At 36.8% G+C, this 17,500-nt stretch overlaps 1 protein-coding gene across 22 annotated transcripts in view; it reads right to left on the reverse strand.

The window, feature by feature from the left end:
* Tmem131 (Transmembrane protein 131) overlaps positions 1-17,500 on the reverse strand; it is a 480,545-nt gene that overhangs the window by 125,702 nt on the left and 337,343 nt on the right. For 3 of the 22 annotated variants that reach the window (XM_067092912.1, XM_067092906.1, XM_067092897.1), the window contains exon 1: positions 5,367-5,436. The exons of 11 other annotated variants lie outside the window; for them this stretch is intronic. In XM_067092912.1, coding sequence (XP_066949013.1) covers positions 5,367-5,421 — 55 coding nt within the window. In that variant the 5' untranslated portion in view covers positions 5,422-5,436. Of the gene's footprint in view, positions 1-931; positions 1,370-5,366; positions 5,437-6,201; positions 6,519-7,202; positions 7,300-17,500 lie in introns of those variants that run through there. 8 more of the 22 variants (XM_067092894.1, XM_067092891.1, XM_067092904.1 and 5 more) reach the window with 7 other exon arrangements.

Here is a 17,500-nt window from a genome sequence, read left to right on the forward strand (position 1 = left end):
AATATATATATATATATATATATATCTGTGTATATATATAAATATATATATATATATAATATATATATATATATATATATATATATATATATATATATATATATATATATATATATATATATATATAAAAAGCAGGTACAGCTTTGCTCCTCAGGAGGTTAGTTCGGCCTACCCTCTGGCGTGCGTTAGGTCAATCTTTTGCAATCTCCATTGCCTCTGCAAAGCGTGAAGACACTTAATAAATGATCCTGGAACTGCACCATTAACCCAAAGGCCGAAGGAATGGGGTAAATGAATGAATGCCCGGGCCTTACCCAGGCCTACTGGTAAAAAATGGATTAAGAAAATAAATAAAAAGAGTGCTGCTAATGTAACACAGATGAAAGCGACAGACTCCTCTTGAAGAAAGGGGCAATACGTTAATCAGCGAAATACGCAGGAAGCTGAGTCCGAAGCTTGGACGAGGGAAAAGCAGTCACTATACCGACAATGTCACGATTGCTGTTTTCCTGTAGTTTTTTGTATGCAATATTCCCTTTTTTTTAGAGTGATTTTTCTTTGTTCTTGGACAGTTAATGGTGTTTAGAGCCAACTTTATACGAATGTTTGCTCATTCTCAATAATAATAATAATAATAATAATAATAATAATTTAGTATGCCGAGGACATCAATTAATTTATAACCGCCAACACAAGTCTACTTACTTCAGTAGACTTCTGCATACGCTCATGACCTTTTAATTATCATAACCAAATTAGCAACGGATGTGGCGGGCAATTCTCAAACGACTGCTGTTAAATTATTCATACTGAAATCAGTTGAATGAAAATATCTAGAGTCACTAACAATACAAGCTGCTGATTTTCAAGCAGAAACTGAATAGCCTCGACCATTCAGAAGCTTTGGCGGAGCAAGACAATCCAGCCTTACCTCTGGAAAAAGCTTGAGTCGAGTGGAGGAAGATGGTGAATTCACTATCAGGTCGGATACCTCCGACGGTCGGGGATAATGTCATTGTCAGACACAAGATCGTGATCAGATTCCACCCCACCGTTGTCTTGGGTCCTAAGGCGATTTTACTGCTGCTGCTGCTACTTTTGCCGGAGTTTGCTATCCCTGGACTACCCCTACTGGCCGGCTTCAAGAGGGATGCCATCACTTCGAGAATCCTCACTGCAGTAGCCCCCAGATGCACGAGGAGTGCCGATATGCGCGGCACAATCGGGGTGGGGGAGGCGTACTGACAGAGAGGTGGCGTCCAGGGTAGAAGGAGAGGCACGGGTGAAGACGACGTAGGAGACACCATCTTTCACCATGTCTTCTACTTCTCACTACAAAATGATTTTAAAGCTTTGTCTTTTCTTTAACCTGCAAGTGTCCCAAAATGCAAATATAGATCAGTGATGAACTGCGTATTGTGAACCAAGGTATTATCAACCATTTGGAAAATCAGAGTATCATTTTCTACTAAAGTCGTTAGTCTTTGTTTCATTAAGTTTTATTTCATAAGCTTTACGATGCCTACAACTCTCAACCATCCGTCTCAGTGCTATTCACACATCGACGATTTCAGTCAGTTTATTATTAAACCAGCCTCCCGGCAACCTCCAAATAATAATTAAAAACGAAAATAAGATAATCTAGTATAAATCTACCTCACTGTATTTCCAAGTCATTCTCAGCGGGTAAAACACAAGTCTGCATCTGACGATACCAGGAAAATGTATTCTCCTAGTGGCTGTACCCTCATCATTCACCTCTCTATTCGGAACCACCAGATCCCGACGACAACAAACAATAAAAAAGACAAACACAGAGGAGCGTAATTTGATGAAAGCATCGAGGCCCAAACAGGATATGACTTCAGCACTCGAGTGAACATGGAAAGGGCAAAAGGCCACGCGGTAACTTTTCCCGCGAAAGGGATTGAATTTTACTTAATTGGCGTTATACAACATAAATACTGTATATTAGTAAAACGTCACAGATTTACAAACACGCAGCTCTTGTACAAACACAAATGCGGTAGTTCGTGTTGATGTGATGTCATGTCTTATGTATGTACGTATGTATGTATGTATGTACATATATATAATATATAAATATACATATAAATATATGTATATATCATATATATATTTATATATATACATATATACTGTATATATATACATATATATGCATATATATGTATATACATGTATATATACATGTATATATATATATATATATATATATATATATATATATATATATAGAGAGAGAGAGAGAGAGAGAGAGAGAGAGAGAGAGAGAGAGAGAGAGAGAGAGAGAGAGAGAGAAATTTTTTCGACATACTGACAACTATAAACTCCGTCATTGTATTAACTCGAGCCCAATAACAAATCTGCACAATTCCAACAATATTTTTCCAAGTTTTTATCATTTTTTATCAAACAGATGGTGCGGATGTTAAGCAAGTAATGACAAACAAGTAAGAGTTCACTGATAAAACTGCAAGACGAAGCGGCACTTCCTCTTCGACGAAACGCAGCTGAAGAGAACGATGGAGCGATCAATGCAACCACAAAGCTTTTGTCCCACAGAGCAAAATTTCCGGAGATAAAACTAGCTACAATGCGACGCGTCGCTTCCTTTGTGGTAGAACATCTCTCTTGTATAATGCGCAGGGACAGACTGTACACAAGCTTTTCCTAAACTGATTTGTGCATCATTCTAACCTCCTTGTGCCTTTTCACTACATGAAAAATGTATTTGTTCCTCATAAACCTAGGTCCATGCATGACACATCAATCTCAGCCTACCGCTTCACCAGTTTGTAATTAAAACAAAAATTTCTTACCCATAAATTTTTCATGATTTACAAGCTTGGTTTAAACTAACTTTCAGAATCTAGAGCAAATCCGACAGCAATTTTGGTTGAGAAAATGTCAAAAAAATATTAAACTTGGTAATTTCCCATTCCAGCAAATATGGCACAGATCAGTCCGACAGCCAACCCCACAATCGGCTGTTTATGTACTAAAAGAACATTGCTTCCTCAAAAGTTTTTTAAGACTAACAAATTTCATTTAACCAAACTTCAAGTTCTACCCACCTTTTACTGCATTTCTGGCAGCTTTTACGGTTTAGATAAAACATAAAAACAATTAATTTAGCTAGTTTCCATTCCGACATATTTAGTTTAAATCAACTTTGCTTTATTCCCAGTACTTGGCTTCACTCCTAGTCATGAAAACATTTATTCGAAAGTTGACTGACAACTAGCAAATTTACATTCTGTAAAGCTTCTGAACAACGTCCCTTTAAAATCTATCCTCTAACGAACATAGCAATTGGATTACCACTAAGAGCAAATTTTAGAAATACATTTAAGAATACACGAATATGTATATGAAAATCGAATAATAAACACGGCGAAAGGCACCAAATATAAGTTTTAAAATCATTTACAACACGTATTAAATGTTTCATATCCGTACACAAACAAGCTGTACATATCGTGTAAGCAATTTATTTATGAAAAAATGACTTTCGACATATGACTTAAAGTAGACTAAACTGTCAACCCAGCAGGTGGCAAGGACCATTCATAAACATAGAGGGTTTCGTCTTCATTCAAGTTAATGAAGCACAAAAGTTAAAACAATTATTTTTCTTCTATGAGAACTTCTTTAAAAATATCTGGTTATTGGTTATCTATAGCCAGCGTAATGTCAATAGTTCCGAAAATATATTCGGTTAAAAATCTCTCTGAAGTCCACAGGAATTTAACAATACAGCAAAATTTAAAAAATTATTCGAAATATGATCAAACTTACAATTTTTAATCAATACACCCACTTTCTGTGCTGACTGTATGCTACATATTATAATTAAAATGTTGTAATTATAACATTAAAAAAAGATGTTGGCAGCATGGTCTGTAATTGGCATATTATTTACATGAAAATTACACCTCTGTTAATTTTTCAGGGGAAAGATAAAAAGACTACCATAAACACTGCATCTAAACCTACTGTACCGTACAGTTGCTGAGAGGACTGCAGGTAGAAGTACTTTGATCATCACTTCCTCAATGCTGTAAGTAAAGTTTGGAGAGGAACTGGGAAAATAGTTCTTTCGTTATCTTGAAATATGGTTATTAAAAGGCATGGTAAAATTTACAAAAGTTTTGTAAACAATTGAAAATCTTCCTGCATTTAATACTCTCTCTCTCTCTCTCTCTCTCTCTCTCTCTGTGTGTGTGTGTGTGTGTGTGTGTGTGTGTGTGTGTGTGTGTGTGTGTGTGTGTGTGTGTGTGTGTGTGTGGCCTTGGTGATTCAAGTTTTATCAATTTAGACTCAAAACCGACGGATCAGCGTTGGAGTCCCCAACCGGAAGAACAAAAAACATCATGGGTGCGTACTCCATAAAATTGAATGCCGACACTAAGGAATGCAGGAGGGCCTCGACGAGGTCAAATTCCCTTTACCCAAAGAGAATGAAACCATTTATCAAATTCTCTCTCTCTCTTTCAAAGCTACTCTAGAAGGTCAAAACGTAGCTATTCTCCAGCGGAAGGAGTTAAATAAACTATCTTTCCGATCTACACATCGGCACAATTTGGGATTTGCGGATGGAGAATCAGGTGTGAGACTTTTACATGATTATGAGGTTTTTAATTCCGTGAGAAAATGGCCACAACTTCTAAAGCGTCTAAGTGGGGCTATAAACAAGTCTTGGGAGTAGATTCCTTGCGCACAAAATTCGAACTTCAAAAAGAGAATTTGCGAAAACCCAATGACGGAAAATGTTCCATTACTGATATGATACATTAAAAATTACAGCACAGAAAATCTTTACGGATTAACAACAATTTTCCATCATCTTTGTTCATCACAATAATAAGTGTTTCTATTACAATTAACAAGGGCAGAATCTGCAAAGACCTAGCGGCCTTATCAATTACCTTCATCATTCTTCAGTATCACTGCACTAGCCTAACTTTTCATAACCTAACCTGCTCTAAATTAACAACAACAAACACAGGCAATCAGGGAAGTGCATCGTCTTAATTAAGGTACCCAATAGTAATGACTTTTTCGGCCAGTTCCAACCAACGTCGTTTACAGCCAACTGCATTACATTAAAATGCAACACTTCTGAAGTTTAAATTGTCCAACCAAGTTGTAAGATGGAGAGCACAAAGTTCAGCTTTAATTTACTGTAGTTGCTCGTTTTTTCTTTTTTTCTTTTGGTATAACTAAGTTATAGGTACACAGCGGGTATTTAGCGAAATGGCAGTTTCTTATAGTATTTTGGATGCTTATCAACAATTTAACGTTAATTTTTGGCGGTCGGCTGTAATTAACTTACAATTTACCTTTGAACTCTACCCTACGGTAAGGGGGACCCCGATGGGAATCCGGAGTTTCCATACGCGATCTTCACGAGACAGAGCACCGGTACGTCTGCTTCGAACGGTTCATATCTCGTCTGGCAAGTGCAATAACTTGTTAACGTATGGGTAACTCCCCCACACCCCCGGGCCACTACTAAACACGGCGAAGGGACATTCCATTTGGCCGACAACAAACAAATGTACCGCCAGTGTCAGAAGCCCTCAAAGTGTTGAAAAAACCAGTTTCCAAGGTACTGCACTTGCCGGACGGGATATGAACCGTTCGAAACAGACGTAGCCGTGCTCTGTCTTTAGAAGATCGCGTAAGGAAACCCCTTGTTGGATGGACTTCAGGGGACAATTACAGGTTAATTACAGCCGACCGCCAAAAAAAAAAACGTTGAATTATAAATAAGCAACCAAAATACCATAAGAAACTGCCATTTCTCGCTAATACCCGCGGTGTATCTATTACTTAGAAATACCTTTTCTTTTAACGTAATGTATATGTGAACAAGCAATTCCACGGCCAATCTCATCACTAATTTTAACAGGCTCCGTAAACAAACATTACAGTAGGTCACTCATCGACATCAAGTGATTTGAAGTTAACTTTGATTTACGGGACCCTAATCACGAATAAGTTACAAAATTAACTCTACCCAGCAGTGCCGATGAGTTTAACACGACTCATTTTCAGCAGTCTTACCAATGGACTTATATTCTCATGTATATCACAATACAATTGCATGAATTAAACACGGGACAAACCGTTCAACAACAGTGCAAACCACTCACAATCAGCATCGATAATTACCTTGCAAAAACCCTGGGAAGCAGGACAGGTTTCATACACTACAGCGATCACCTGGGCAACCAAAGAACACACGTTTAAAATCCGAAAACATCCCATGACCGGGAATTGTCGAAACATCCCACAACAGGATTCGTCAAATCCAGTACCACACCCATCACACCTAATCCATACACACAAAACGCTCGGGCCTTTGACACTGGTCGTCCTTTTAGTTTAACATAATTCCTCTCCCAATCGTTCTTTTAGCTTTACAGACCCCTCCTACTGTCATTCGCCCAGTTTACAGCACAAACCCTTATGCGCCAGACAATAAGACCATCCACCAAATCATTCGGGTCGCGATACAGTTGTGCTTGAATTTCATTGGCTAGCCTGTACGACGTTCTACCAATCATGGTACCCTTTTTGGGCAAATAGCACTTCTAAGTTCAAGCAGGTGTTTAGAAGACAGATGAGAATTAAACAACTGATTTACTCTACCTAGGTGATTTCACTATTGGTTTTATTATTATCATTATCAGGTAACACCAGTGGCACTACTTATTACCAACGGTATACTGCCAATGTAATCACATCTACTATTATATATCACTTGAGAGAGCAAATTTTCAAGCTTTCAAGGCAATTAGATATCACTGGTAAATCATTCTAGTACTGATGACAACATTTACGTAACAGAATAGCCTATCGTTAGTTTTATCAATAATATTATCATCAGACAAGAGCACAGTTTAGAAGTTCTGCATATCTTTGTTCAACTATGAAAAATCAACATCACTTGTACAGTATGCATGTATGTATGTGTTAATGTATTAATGTATGTATGTATGTATGTATGTATATATATATATATATATATATATATATATATATATATATATATATATATATATATATATATATATATATATATATATACACATATATATATGTGTGTAAATGAGTAAAAATATGTTCATCTGTCTGAACAGTCACTAGTTGGAATCCGGCGGTGAACGAACTGCGAGGAAAGACGAACTTCTAAGTGACTTGTAATCACGACAGAACTCGAACTTGCGCTTTCTGTCTCCTGGGACGCAAAGCTGTAAATGATACTCTGACACAAGGAGCGGTTTTACGATAACCCCACACAGGATATGAGAATAGAAGCGTCACACAGGATGCGTTATCGCCCCACAAAGAAGATAAACCTAGAAGTCCTGAATAATATACCGTAGGCACTCGTGCGTAAGAACGAAAATCCTCTTCTGTGTTCTTCTTGTAGCTACAACCACCCAGCTGTGTTCCACGTCATCGAAAGAGATAAAATAGGTCGAGGCGGGGTTCTGATAAAACATCCAGAGATTCGAAAATCCAAATGTGGGAAAAATAACATGAAATAAACATCCTCGTTGGGGGGCCACCGCTGTGGAACCACTCGGCGGCGAACTGGAAAGCCCAAGTACAAAAATAGATAAACCAGGATTAATAGAGTACAGGGTTAGTCCGCTTCTGACCAAAATAAGGACAATCTTGCGCATGACGTCGTCTGGCTGCATCTGGCTGAGGTTCAGGTAATGGAGTCATCAGTCAGTGTTTGACCTCACCAGAGTGAAGAACACAGAAACTCTCTTCACCCGGATTAACGCGCTCTTCACCTGGTCAGTCCCAGGATTAATATATAGCACAAAAGTTAAACAGAATTTTCTTATCCTTTTTACGTTGAATGATGTGGGTTGCTGATGATAGTTAAGACTGTCATTAAAGTGTGTGTGTATATATATATATATATATATATATATATATATATATATATATATATATATATATATATATATATATATATATATATATATATGTCTCTGTGTGTATGTATGTATGTACATATACTGTATTAACCAAAGAATGTATGGAATCATAAAAGAAACAAAGACACACCTGGTCCGAATTTACATGGTTAGGCCTACTACATTACCCAAATAACAATAAAAAGACATATGGAGGATTATATCAATCCTTTAAATCAGGATTATATCAATCCTTTAATTCAGCAGTACCTGGAGACTGACGGGGACCTCTCTCACCCAAGGTTGTGAAAGAGAGAGAGAGAATGAGTGTGGGCAAACAATTACCACAGTGACACTTCATTTCTTTGTTTTCCTGGTTTTCTTCTGGTGCATACCAGTGACGTCACAAACATGCCCAGAAACACCGGGACGGTCTAACCCTGTACTCTATTAATCCTGAGATCAACCTGCTTTGTGACAACGACATTTTAGTGGAATACTCAACTACAACAACAATATTAGCGAAAGCTGTTCCTTCTATTAACGCTGCATTGACTGGTACTACTACTACTACTACTATTACTGTACTACTACCAAAAGTAACTTGAGAAAAGAATGAGTAAAGTACTGCACTGACTCCATCAAACTACTTCATGCTTACTAATTAAGAACTCACCAGAAGACTATGATATTTAGACAGAGTCACATTTTGTCTCTCCGCCTTCCCCTTGACTGTTTCACAAGCAACAGGTTTTTAATTTTAATGGAAATACGACTATCTCTAAGGAAAAATTGAAAATAACGGATATTTCGTAGCATCTATAAACAAACCTCAAGACCTTTAACTTTCACTGGAAAGTCACTGCCCGCTCTCACAGCTGCCACAGCTAAGCGAATAATCTTCCATCCTTTATCGGTCTCCTTATCTTCACTCATTCTATCCCAATAAATTTCAACATTTTTTGGATTTATTTAATGAAACTCCATCTACCCAGGTCTTTCTTCGCACCCTTTCTCCCTCCCAAACTTCCGAATAATAAACCCTTACGGCAAACTCATCGTCCTCCATTCTCTTACCGTAACCAAACCACCTCAAAGTACAATACTATGCTAAACCTTTTGCTCTGCACTCTTTGTACGAAAATGCCACAGATTACAGCAACGGGCGCTACCCCACAAGTAGCTTGAAGAGAAACTATAAACCTTATCATGAATCCGAATTTCAGCGAAGCAATATCGAATTTGGCAACTTATACCTGGAATTATACTGTTCTTGCTTGACTGTAATCTCTACTGTATATTGCAACTTGTCCGTGAAATCAGCGACGCGTATATATTTCCTTTATTAGATATCCAACGTTACCACTGCAATTTTGTTAAACAAGTACTACCGTGAATACACCACTCGATCAATCAAGCAGTAACAATAAATACATCAAGTACGGTAGAATCTCCCATAAAACGAATGACATCAATGGAACTACAAGAGCGTTGGATTTCGGTGCTCATGCCGCCACCCACCCTCCTCCCTACCCTCAATAAAATACTGTAAATCGCCCGTCTATATAGAGTCACTAAAAGTGACACAATAGACTAGAGGCAGCCGCGTGTCACGGTTTATGATACTAAGGGGAGGTATCTGTGCATGGAAGTTATTTGGGGATGGGTAGGTAAAGGATGACGTTACTTGGAGACGGTGCGAATGAAACGTGGAGAGGCAGGCATATAGTCGTCTCTTGGGGAGAGGTTCGTGCACAGAATGTTACTTGGGATGTGTATGTATGGGATGTCACTTGGGGATGAGCATGCAAGGAATAATACCGGGAAATAACAAGAGTTACGTGGCACTGTTTAACAGCAAAATAGATAACAAGAGTTACGTGGTACTGTTTAACAGCAAAATAGATATATAACAAGAGTTACGTGGTACTGTTTAACAGCAAAATAGATAACAAGAGTTACGTGGTACTGTTTAAAAGCAAATAGATAACAAGAGTTACGTCGCATTGTTTAACAGCAAAATAGATAACAAGGGTTACGTGGTACTATTTAACAGCAAAATATATAACAAGAGTTACGTGGTACTGTTTAACAGCAAAATAGATAACAAGAGTTACGAGGTACTGTTGAACAGCAAAATAGATGACAAGAGTTACGTGGTACTGTTTAACAGCAAAATAGATGACAAGAGTTACGTGGTACTGTTTAACAGCAAAATAGATAACAAGAGTTACGTGGCATTGTTTAACAGCAAAATAGATAACAAGAGTTATGTGGTACCGTTTAACAGCAAAATATATAACGAGTTACGAGGTGTTATGTAACAGCAAAATATAAAACAAATATTTCCCACATTTTTACAACGTTTACAAAGGGAATATTTCCTCAAACTAGCGTAAAATTCTAAAGTTATGGCGAATCTCACCTTTGAATATCAATAAGCTGTCGATCTGAAGCTGTGAGGGAGGAAGGGGAGAGGGGGGGGGGAAGGTTAATAGGATGGGAAGATGAAAAAAAAGGAGGTTATATTTAAGGTAAGTTCAAGGTACTTTTAAATACTTGGTGTTCCGTAACATTGCATGGGATGCAAGTCTAGACTTGGACGCAAAAACGTCGTTGTTTTTAGAAGGTTCCAAATTGTCATTCGTGCAGCGGAATGTTGTCTTTGGCACTGAAATTTTTATCGATTACTGTACTGACAAACTTCATCATATGTAAACAAACCCATTTTAGTTTCCGAATCGTATGGATGATTAAAATTAATAACACTGAACGTTTTTGATACCTTCATCAGCATCAATAATTTTACTATTATTCATCTGAACTGTCAGCTCGGCAATACAAGAAAATTATTACTATTTACTGATTAATTAATTTATGTAACTTTCATCACGGTCATATCTTGTTATAACACTTGGAACAACGGTCATTTAATTGTACATTTTCTGGCGTCACGGCTACCACTAGCTTAAAAATAAAACAAAAAAGATGAAGGAAATTACTGGGAATAGTGTTAATGGCCTCTCTAACCTTAGGCGAAGACAAACATGTCTCCTTAAAAATTACGTTCTAGGATTCAGGGGCCACAGAGGAACGGGAAAAAATATGAACAGAAATAAATGGTAAAAATTTTGTTTATGACCGTATGGAGATGTAGAATTTTTTTTTTTTCATCGTAGGGAGATTGTGACCGAAGAGCTCAACCTAGTACCAAGATCAGTGTTAGGAGTAAAGGTCTCTCTGTCTCTCTCTCTCTCTCTCTCTCTCTCTCTCTCTCTCTCTCTCTCGATGTTGTTACTGGAAAAATCTGCCAAGGATATGCTTCCTAATCTCACATTCTGTTAAGCTATCTTATCACTCCTTCCATCCTGCAGCCAAGCGCACTTGAGGATTTCCCAACAATGTAAAGCATTTTTCAAAATTCCTTTAAATAGTTACCCACAGTTCATAAAGCGCTTTTGATTTCAGGCCACAAAAAGCTGCAATTGTGCTTTTGAAAGAAGTAAGAACTAAAAAAAAAAAAGGAAAATTACGAAAAACAAGAAAAATAATTTAGATATCAGGGTGTAATTAGCCGCTCAATTCTTTCCATGTAAGAAAGTAGGAAATTTAAAACGAAGAAAAGCTACTATATATATATATATATATATATATATATATATATATATATATATATATATATATATATATATATATATATATATATATATATATATATATATATACATACATATATATATAATTATCACATACATGACATGATTAGCTGCTATTGGGTTCTTTCCATAAATTTCAGAGAGCAAGCGTATTTGAAAAAAAAGAAAAGGAACAAAGATATAAAAAATAAGAGAGTAAGACAAGTGAAATTCTTACAAATAAAAGCAACGGGGCTTCTACTCAATTCGTTACGAGATATTCCTCCTTAACTTGGGCCAGAGGTCTTGTAAATAAAGGCACAACAGAAGTCAGGAATAATAATAATAATAATAATAATAATAATAATAATAATAATAATAATAATAATAATAATAAGTAAGAAGAAGAAGAAGAAGAAGAAGAAGAAAAGAAGAAGAAGAAGAAGAAGAAGAAGAAGAAGAAGAAGAAGAAGAAATTCGGAAACCGCAAACCTCCGCTAAAGGTGAGCAATCCACCCAAGCACAGGTCCTCTCTCCCAAAAAGTTCCAGTCTTATCTACCAAATTCTAATTCCTTGTTACCATTGATGAGGCCCACCATTCAGATAGTTTAAACAACCCTGATAAAAATTGTACAAAACCAACATAACAAACCCAGAATCGCAGCCTTTTTTGTCGGTAGTAATAACATTAAAAAAAAGGCCGGTAGTAATACCATAAATGTTAGAGAAATAAACATTTCTTTACAAAATCACATTACAAAACTACTGTCATCATCATAGAAATATACTACAATATAAACAAAAAACCTCAATAACAAGGCAATCGATATTATTATATCAGTCATAGCAAGAGTAACAACAACAACAACAACAACAACAACAACAATAATAATAATAATAATAATAATAATAATAATAATAATAACACCAATAATCGCTGGGTAATAGTAACAGCACTTCAGAAGTATATAAACAAATACACATACACGTTATATATAAATAATATACATATACATATACACATATATTAAATTGTAGTGAGAGTGTGACACAAAGGTCATTGTTACCATAACATCTGCTTATCTACTTCAGCACCTGAACTCACATGTGTAATTATATACAGTAGTTTCTGAGCCCCACAATCGACCCTGCGTGAATTAGGCAACAGAGTTTTCTCGGAACTGAGACATAAAGGAGTACAACTCATTATTGGACGCAAACAGAACACTAACCAAGAGACTGTCTTTATTTATAGTAATTTTTTCGCAGTCTACCTTTTGTTCCTCTTCGTGTCTGTGTATCCCCGAAAGGTAATAAATATAGTACGTCCATATTCAATGGAGACCGTTTTAGTTTTCTGCACAAAAAACTATTGAGATGGTTACTTGTCTGTCCGTCGGCACTTTTTGTGTCCGCCCTCAGATCTTAGAAACTACTGAGGCTTGAGGGCTGCAAACTGGTATGATGATTATCCACTCTCCAATCATCAAACATATCAAATTGCAGCAATCTAGCCCCAGTAGTTTTTATTTTATTTAAGTTTAAATTTTGCCATGATTGCACGTCTGGCACCGCTATAGGTGCCAACAACACAGGCCACCATCGAGCCGTGGCTGAAAGAAAGTTTCATGGGCCGCGGCTGAGAGTTTCATACAGCATTATACGCTGCACAGAAAACTCGATTGCACCAAAGAAACTTCGGCGCATATTTTGCTTGTTTATTTTAAGGCTGCTGTTGCGCTATGAAGTTTTAAAAGCAAAAAAGGAAATCCTCTTAAGTAATTTGGTATCATGACAGTTGAGCGTAATTCTTCGATTCTCGAACATCCCAAGTTCAGGATACTGGGTTACACTGAAGATAATGCGTCCAAAGTTGAAGAATTCAAAGTTAAGAATTCCTTGCGACAAATAAAAAACATGACCTATAAGTTCTCCTAATCATGACCGGTACTATTCCTTGACACATACATACATAATTTGATATACATAAGAGAGAGAGAGAGAGAGAGAGAGAGAGAGAGAGAGAGAGAGAGAGAGAGAGAGAGAGAGAGAGAGAGAGAGAGAGAATGTCCAAGCGTCTATATTGCACAGGACAAGAGAATATCAATAGCAGTCATGGATTCTGTTCTGCACTAGTAAGAAAGAATAAATATAAAGGTATGTAAAGGGAAAAGGCTCTCCCATTATAGTCCTTCTCATCATAACTATATATTCTTCATCGTAACCAAATGGCAGTGTGGTGATCCGATGATAATCAGAAAGTACAAAAACTATTCAACCATGAAGAAGCGACTCAGTAAAGAAACTTGCCCCAAGCAGAGTGAACTTAGTAAAATAAACCCTTGAACCATGCAGAGAGCGATCGCTTTTAACCATGCATAGAGCAGAACTTTCAAGCAAAAAAATGACAGCTAAACATCAGATGAAATATCCCCAAACCTAGTAATATTATCATGAGCAACATGTAACAGTTGGAGAAGAGATCGTCTGACAATCTCCCATGGTATCACACAAGTTCAGCTGCTTCAAAATAGGATTTCCTCTTGGCCCGAATTCTGTTTATCAAATTATCTCGACTAGCAAGGCTGCAGCTGATAAAAGGACGGTTATTCAGAAGTTTACATATTTAAAGAAAAATCAACGCTAGGTTTATGACATGCTGATATATTGTGTACAATGTGTATATTAATAATACTAATTATAACAACAATACAATGATGAATATGATGGTGGAATCGGTGATTACACTTTCAACAACAACAAAAATAATAGTAATGCTACAGACAAAAAGGTCATTTCCATTGTGCATTTTTTAAGAATTTTATAACACTACAGAATTAGTGTTGTTTAATTGTATACTTCAAAAATGTACTCAAGAACGGGCTTGTCTTATATATATCAGAACGTGATTGCTTAATGTATGCCAATAATAATAATAATAATAATAATAATAATAATAATAATAATAATAATAATAATATATGGCAAGTAATGGAGCAGAACCCAACCAGTAATATGAGGTCTCAACACAAACAAGAACTTTTCTAGGAAATTTCCTCCCGATCGATAGAAAGAAAACAAAGCACCGACGGTTACTCATAGTATTAGACTTCTGTCCTTTTACTATTCTGTGTTCAGACTGACAAAGGGGAGCAGGGGTATTGTGAGTTATATGATCATAACAGGAAAGGAAAAAAAAAAGCCTTTTGCGTTCTGAACGTTAAAGGGGATGGGGTAAAATAGGAAATCCCTTGCGTTCTGAAATTTACAGGGCAGTATGTTTCACGTTCAGAACGTTAAACGGAATGGGGCATATCTTTTGAGAGGGAGGGGGGGGATAGCATGAGAAAGAGTAGAAATCGTGAGTAAGAATCACAGAATATTACGATCAAGTTGAAGAGAGTAGGAATGTCACGGATCATACAAGACAGTCATAAAGTTCATCGATCACTGAACCAGAAGTCAGTCAGCTGGCAGATGATAAACGTACCAGACCGGAATATGAGAATAAACTTCCGTAAAGGTAGAACCAATAATTACTCCTAGCCACTGGCAGAAATTGTTAGGATCAGTTACAGCAAAGTACAGCAACACGAATTAGGAAAATTGCCAGCCACAAAGAGTGCTCACGTCACACCAAAGAATAAATTCCATAATAATAACAATTTATTCTGCCAATAAATTAGTTCGAACATGAAAAAGTTACATGTTTGTGAGTTATAGAGGAGGCCGGATTTGATCAGTCAACAAAACGTTGCGATATTTCTCTCTCTCTCTCTCTCTCTCTCTCTCTCTCTCTCTCTCTCTCTCTCTCTCTCTCTCTCTCTCTCTCTTTCTCTCTCTCTCACATGTAGTACCCATTTTCGTTCACACCGGGAGACCCCATTAAAGAAAACTAAACCGTGTACCAACGTAGCAGGGTGCACTATATGAGAATTTTCGTGTTACCGCTTTTGATATGACTCGAACAACGGACAATTTCTCACTTCAATTTCTGTTCTTTTGATATAAGGGCCACTTAGATTAACAATACTGCCCTGCCCATGTCCAAGAAAAACAAGAAAAAGATAGAAATTGGAAAAGGGTGGGGCTCAACACCAAGGAGGCCAGGGGCCTGCCTCTTACAGAATAGATGGTTGTAAGGAAACATCATGTTTTTAATAGCAATAAAATAAACATGGATTTTTCCAGTCAACAAACCAACAAAAGATAAGGATGGAAATAACAAATAAAAGCGATGCAAAATATATAAACAACTAATCAAAACTAAGAAAATATACGCCACTTGAAAAATATATTAGATAAAATAAGAAAAAAATAAGGCAGACGCCCAATCTGAGATAAACCGCATGCAGGCTGACAATAACTGTCAAATGCAGTAAAGGATGACACCTTGAGAAATCAATAAAGGCAGAGCGAGAGGTTCCATCAAATAGGATTGTGTGCACTGCATCCTGGGGGTAGGTCAATACAAAAGCGTTACAAGGACGCCATATGCAACCAAAGGCAGAAGATGAGGGTTGCAAGATGAAAGCGTCTTGGATGCAATGCAACCTATATGAAGGTCTACGAAAACAAGGTTGCAGAGACAACATATATACCGAAGACAAGTTAACATAGTCACAGGAATATTTTATGAGAAGGCTGTCAAAGATAGTTAAAAGGATTACACGGGCGTCGTGTGTATTAACAGCAAGCTAAGAGGGCCACATAGCCTTAGTATGCATTCGGGACACTGATTGCTCCTCAGTTTGGGGAACATTCGGCAAAAAGTTTATGAAGTTAACGAAGACCTTCTGACGCAATCCTAAATATTATAAAAGCAATTCAGAATGCGACGCTGCCAAGGAATATTCAAGTGCAATTGTTTAACACACTGAAAATTAATCACACCTCATCGCTTCTTGACTAAGATTACAGAAATCGAAATACCTATGCATTAAGGCTAAATGGGAGTAAAATGCATCTACCGGGATATACTAAATTACATTAATCGGGAATATGCTATTACAGCGTTTGCAGTAATACCTATTGTCTGAAGCTGTCATTTCATAATATTTCATGAGGACAGGTCTTGAGTGTGTGTTCATTACACACACACAATAAGAATATGTTATACTCAACATCAGACATGCATTAATCACTACTTACTAAACCACACACGCTTACGTGAGAGTGAATGTATAAACATAACACATACAAATACGTACATACATATACACACACACACACACACACATATATATATATATATATATATATATATATATATATATATATATATATATATATATATATACTCATATATATACATATATATGAAATCATTTCTTAATGTCATGAGAGAATACACTGCCCAGCAATCCTGAATATCTGAATTACACGGGACGCCCAAGTAACAAAAGACTAGCACTTTACTGCCCATTTCCTTCATCAAAGGGCAACGGAGGCCATTAACACGTGGCTATGAATGACACGCAAAACTATTAAATATCCACACTGTAACATAGCATTAATTCCATTCTTGCACATGGCGAGACAGATGTTTTATTAACATAAATATTCTGTAAGTTTTTATATTACTTTCGTTACAATTGGCAGGCTATTACCTTTCTTCTACATGTCGTGACATCCTTTGTGTGTGTGTGTGTGTGTGTGTGTGTGTGTGTGTGTGAGAGAGAGAGAGAGAGAGAGAGAGAGAGAGAGAGAGAGAGAGAGAGAGAGAGAGAGAGAGAGAGTATTTATATTAAAAGTAGATATTTAGAGAAAATAAACATACCCTCCTTATATTTTCCTATATCTACAAGGACCTGTATTTAGTCAGTTAATCTTCCCTGTATTTGGTTACTTAATCTTCAGTTTTAACTCCTCTAAGACTGATACTGTGAGTACGCAAT

Source organism: Macrobrachium rosenbergii, chromosome 49 (assembly GCF_040412425.1).
Source record: "Macrobrachium rosenbergii isolate ZJJX-2024 chromosome 49, ASM4041242v1, whole genome shotgun sequence".
Taxonomy (NCBI): Eukaryota; Metazoa; Arthropoda; class Malacostraca; order Decapoda; family Palaemonidae; genus Macrobrachium; species Macrobrachium rosenbergii.